This window comes from Trypanosoma conorhini (assembly GCF_003719485.1).
Source record: "Trypanosoma conorhini strain 025E chromosome Unknown Tco_14.4_contig_00866, whole genome shotgun sequence".
NCBI lineage: Eukaryota > Euglenozoa > Kinetoplastea > Trypanosomatida > Trypanosomatidae > Trypanosoma > Trypanosoma conorhini.
In genome coordinates, this window is record NW_021704956.1 from 1 (window position 1) to 4775 (window position 4775).

Genomic DNA, 4775 nt, shown 5'->3' on the forward strand with positions numbered 1-4775 from the left:
GATTATCCCCGTTGCGGCAAAAGGGCGGAGCCTGTGGGGCGCCCCGTTCACGACGCCATCCTGCTGCGTGGCGTCTGCATTGCGTCTGCATTGCGTCCTGTCGGCAGAGAGCCTCGCTGCGTGGTTGCGTGCGCAGGCCTCCTTGCCGGTTCCTCTGGCAGGCGGGAAACCCGCAGCCCCAACGCACTAGGAACAAACACCTCCCCTCTCCGCGCTCGGTGCCGGGCGGTCCTTTTATTGGCTGCATCGGCTGCTTCTCGCAGGTCGGCGCGCCGCACTTCCCTCCGGCCCGGGGAAGCTGCACCGCTCCGCGCGCCACGGCTGCGTGCCCCGCCCCAATAAAAAAAAAAGTGCCTCTCAGCCCCCGAAGAGGGGGCCGACCGCAACGCACCCACCAGCCGCGACAAGCCGACCAAAGAGACCCATGCGAAATATGCCGAAAGGAAGAGGCAAATAGAAAAAAAATAATAATAATAAAAATAAAAAATGACTCTCTGGCTGGGGCCACATCGTTCCTATTCCTTGAAAAGAGAGAGAAGGCCCCACCGTGGGGGAATTACGGTTTGGCCCGCTGCGCCCCAACGTCCCCCACTGAAAAAAAAGGGCTGCTCCCACGCCCACGCAGCCACACAACTCATGGGCTCAAAATACGCACGGCCGTGATGTCCGGGCCCCCGTTGGGGATTACACCGAGTGGCGGTCTGCGGGGCCCGCCGCCGACAGACGCCCTTCCGCGTGGAGAGCGCCCGTCGCAGCAGCAGCAGCAGCGGGGGGTTGGGGCGAGAAAAAAAAGATAAAAACAAAGAAAAATAAAGAAACCAAAAACTACAGCACTTGCGCCGCTCTTCAGCGCGGCATCGTGGGGAACAAAAAAAAACTAAAAGCCATCGGCAAAGAAACAGGGGAGCCGCAGAAAACTATCCCTCATCTGCTTGGCGCCGCCTGGGGGCACGTGCCTCCCGCGGGCTTCTGTCTGCGAAGTCCCCCGCCCACAACGCCGCCACTCTCCCCACTGCGCCAACCGCAGTCATGTCAGTTGTGCGCCGTTCAATGGTGACGGGGAAGCACACAGACACATGAAAAAAAAAATATACTCGTCTTTCCCCTCACTCCCGGCCATGCCACCCCCTTGCGATCCCTAAGAAAGGCAGAAACGCGCTGAACGGATGGCTTGAAGCACGAGAAGCCCTCGCCCCCGCAACTCGGCGCACAGTCACGGCGGACTATTAACCGCACGCCCCACAACCCCGCCGCCTACACGAAGCGGCATTTATCGGCGGCAACCAGCAAGCTTGTCGGCAATCTCCGCGTCAAGTTGCACCTGGTACTGCTCCACCTTTCTCTCCCAGAAGTTCTCGGGAGCTTGAGGATCCAGCGAACGTTGTCCCGTGAAAGTGCATTGCTGCCTTGTCGTCATCAGCGTGCTCGCAGCGTGCCGGATGTAAATGATCTCCCACGCCATCGCTTCCTTCAGCACCTCCCAGTTATTGAAGTTGCTCCTCATGTATTCCATAAATGAAGCCATCTCACTGGCGGTGGTGTGGTGGGCATCTTGCTTTCTCACCTGCAGCCCGACCAACGTCATCGTCTTCCCCGCACTGCTCTGTTCACCGGTGGGAGTGTCGCGGGCCCGCCTGCGGCCCGCTGGAGGCGCCCTTGGCTGCACCCCGGCCACGTAGAACGCATCCAGCACGGGGAAACGGCGTGTGTCGGGGAGAAACAGAACCCCGGGTTCAAGTTCAACCTGCTGTATTTCCGCTTCGCGAGCCCCTCCCGTCGTGTACTCGAACAAACGGGGCCTGCTTGGAAAGCGGCCCGCTGCGTGTCCATCCGCCAACACGCTGGGCCGCGGCTCTCCCTCCGCAGTGCGGGGAAGGTACGTCATCTTGCGGGCAACCGCCTCGACGACGCCGCCGACCAGAAACACCAAACAGCCCCAGCGTTCGAGATCGGCAGCGGCATTTATGCTGCACGTTCCCAGGGCGGACAGCAAGCGAGACATCTGAAGGTTCTCCGTTATCACCATTCGCCGCAATTCTCTTTCGACCTCAAGTGAAACGGGCAAAAATTCGAATCTTTCCCGCACGTACGTGCCCTCCCACAGCACACGCACCTGCTTGGTCAGTTTGTCCGTAGTCCCGTCTTCGTGCCAGTTGGCCCTGCCAAACAAAAGCCCTGCGTAGTAATTCATGTCCACGTCGGAATTACTGGACAGCGCAGCCACGACTACAGCCCAGCGCTCTCTGGAAGCCTTCGCGTCGAAAACATAGCGAGGGAGCGGCCCAACCTCATCAATGCGTTGCTGCACCGCCCTCCAACTCTCCTCCAGCGCCGTTTTTCGTCTTTCCTCGCCTCCGTGCAGGTCGCGCAGCGACTTGCGCTCCCGCCACGCAAAAAGCGCCTTCAGCTCTCGTGCAGTGTAGCTGTTGACAAAAATGGTACCTGCACCGTGCTTGTCACACAACCAATCATAGTATTTGATATCAGGCAAACTCAACACAACTCCACCCCAGCGCCCAGGAGACATGTGCCCCCCAAGTTGGTGGTTCTTAGCCATATCAAAAATGAAGTAACCCGGAACGTGCCTTCCAGCCAAACTATCCATAGCCCACACACCCTGCTCAGTGCTTGTATATTCCACCACGGTCCCTGCATTGTGCCCCGTTTTGTGAAAAAAGTACACACACCCGTCGACAAAGTAGGCCACCACCGCTACCTTCGCGGCGTCGTAGTGCAGGAGCTGGCGCAGCACGAAGGACCCCACCGCCAGCGACTTGCCAACGCTGGGCGTTCCAACCACAACGTACGCCCGCTTCCCGAACATTTCCTCGTCGCGGGTGGGCCAGCCGTCGATATCTTCTTTGAGGACGTTCCACACACGCAGCACCTCCTTGCGCACAAATACGTCCTTGAAATCCCGTGCAAAATCTCCGTACGGCCACCCGCTCTCGGACGTGAGCACCAGAAGCTCCAGCCGCGCTCCACGGGCCTCCTCAATCTCGTCGCCCTCTTCGGGACGAGGTATGACGTTCACCTCACCCGCACTCCACATTTTCTCCGGCTCGCTGGAGTTGGCCCCCACCACCTTCATCCCCAGCGGCTCCGTAGCGTGGCCCGACTCCACGTAGCCCCACTTCGCCTCGTGCACCGACCGGTACACCCTCTCTTCCCAAGGCAGTTTCTCCAACCTTTCCCGCCTCTGCCTCGCTTCCTCCTCCACCGCCGCGTCAAGCGCTGCGTCGAGCTTTGCCCGTCCAACAGGAGAAACAATATTCTTCTGCGCAAATTCCCTCCAGCGCTGAAGAGTTTCCACCTCGTGCTCCACAAGCCTGCGTGCATCTTCAATTGCTTCCTTTATAGCCGTGTAGGACGGCGACGCCAGTATCAGGCACAGATCATTCTCATTTGCGATAAATGTCTCGGGTTGCGCAACACAACTCTCAAGAGAGACATTCTCGTTGGCCTCCACGACTCCCCTGCCGCCCAATTCCCTGCGGAGGAAATCGTTCAGTTTGATTTCACCGATTGGCCCTTCTCCCCCAAACAGCAGGACGTCCTCCACCGTACTGATGAGGGTCCACCTTGGCCTCTGCTGCGCTCCCTCCTGCCTTATGCGCAGTGCTGCGGGTTGAGCTGAACCGCCGCTTGGCCCCGACCTCGCCCGCGGCTGCCCCCGCGGCACATTAGTGGCGGGACTCTCCGCAGCAGCGTAAGTTTCTTCGCTTCTTCCAGACATTCTTTTCTTTGTTTTTGTTTTGTTTTTTCTCTTCGTTAGTTGTTGTTGGCTTGAGCTTCAGCCGAACACCAACCACCAGCCAAAAGCAGAGTGAGAGGGAGAGAAAAAAGCAAAAAAAAATAGTCACCAACACGACCCCCACGCAGCCACATTCAGCAAGGGAGAGAGAGAGAGAGAGAGAGGGCCACCGCCCACACCCGCACTCACCGCACACCGCCCCCCTGCCGGCGCAGCCAAATGAACCCCCGCAACACATCGTGCGGCCCCGCTACACGCCCACGACGACTTTTGCTCCTCCCCGCAAAAGGGGCGCGTGTGAACTGCGGGGCACACGACAACGGCGAGGGTGCTTCTCCTTCGCTCCCATCGCACTGCACTCGCCATTCGCACCGCCACACACCCGTGTGCGTGTGTGTGCAGCTACCACCCACTCACGGTGGGGAACTGACACCGCCTCGCTGCGGTGGCATGTTGTGCCGCCATCCGCTGAGGCGGGAGGGGGCAGAGGACACCAGGCGGCTGCTTACCCGCAAGGAGGAGGAGAAGAAGGAGGAGGGGCGCCGCCGCAGTGCCCGCCACGACGCAAACACACAGAGCGCCCAGCAAGTGAACTCCGCGAGGGGACGTTTTGCCACGCGACGCGGCCGCACGGGGCGCAGCCGGCGAAGGCGAAGGCGAAAGCGGCAGACAAGAGGGGGCCCTTCGCTCCCTCCCGCGTCGCTGCAGCTGACGGCGCCGCGCCGGAAGGCAATACACCCACACACACGCAGCGCCCTGCGCCCGCAAGGAAGCGGAGGGAGTGAGGCGCAACGCACACCCAGCACGGCACGCAGAGGCAGCGCCGCCCAGGCCGCTGCTCTGCCCTCACCGGCCGGCATCGTGCCGCACCGCAGGCCGCGATGGACGGTGCCCCGCACACTCGCGATGAGATGCACGCGCCGCACAGGCACCCCGCCCACTCCCTCGCGCTGCAGCGGGCGCCCGCGCTGCCGCAGCGGATAACAAAAAAAGGGCCGTCGTCGTGGGCTGCCGGCGCGTC

At 60.9% G+C, this 4775-nt stretch overlaps 3 protein-coding genes across 3 annotated transcripts in view, besides 4 other annotated features; 1 reads left to right on the forward strand and 2 right to left on the reverse strand.

Annotated features, from left to right (window-relative positions):
* The first annotated feature begins 451 nt into the window (after positions 1-451).
* Positions 452-487: a sequence feature (A-rich).
* Positions 488-751: 264 nt separating this feature from the next.
* Positions 752-768: a microsatellite.
* A 16-nt stretch (positions 769-784) lies between these two features.
* Positions 785-825: a sequence feature (A-rich).
* A 445-nt stretch (positions 826-1270) lies between these two features.
* On the reverse strand, positions 1271-3736 carry Tco025E_08756 (retrotransposon hot spot (RHS) protein; the record flags this gene model as incomplete). Its single annotated transcript, XM_029375599.1, has 1 exon — positions 1271-3736. The coding sequence occupies one exon, from the start codon at positions 3734-3736 to the stop codon at positions 1271-1273; it is 2466 nt and encodes an 821-aa protein (XP_029224290.1).
* Positions 3737-3894: 158 nt separating this feature from the next.
* Positions 3895-3918: a microsatellite.
* Positions 3919-4167: 249 nt separating this feature from the next.
* Tco025E_08757 (uncharacterized protein) lies at positions 4168-4614 on the reverse strand (the record flags this gene model as incomplete). The annotated part of the gene is made up of 1 exon (XM_029375600.1): positions 4168-4614. The coding sequence occupies one exon, from the start codon at positions 4612-4614 to the stop codon at positions 4168-4170; it is 447 nt and encodes a 148-aa protein (XP_029224291.1).
* A 21-nt stretch (positions 4615-4635) lies between these two features.
* The window catches only part of Tco025E_08758 (uncharacterized protein), a gene marked incomplete at both ends in the record, with an annotated part of 609 nt that continues 469 nt past the window's right edge, over positions 4636-4775 (forward strand). Inside the window, one exon of the mRNA XM_029375601.1 lies at positions 4636-4775. This exon is cut by the window's right edge and continues 469 nt beyond it. Coding sequence (XP_029224292.1) covers positions 4636-4775 — 140 coding nt within the window.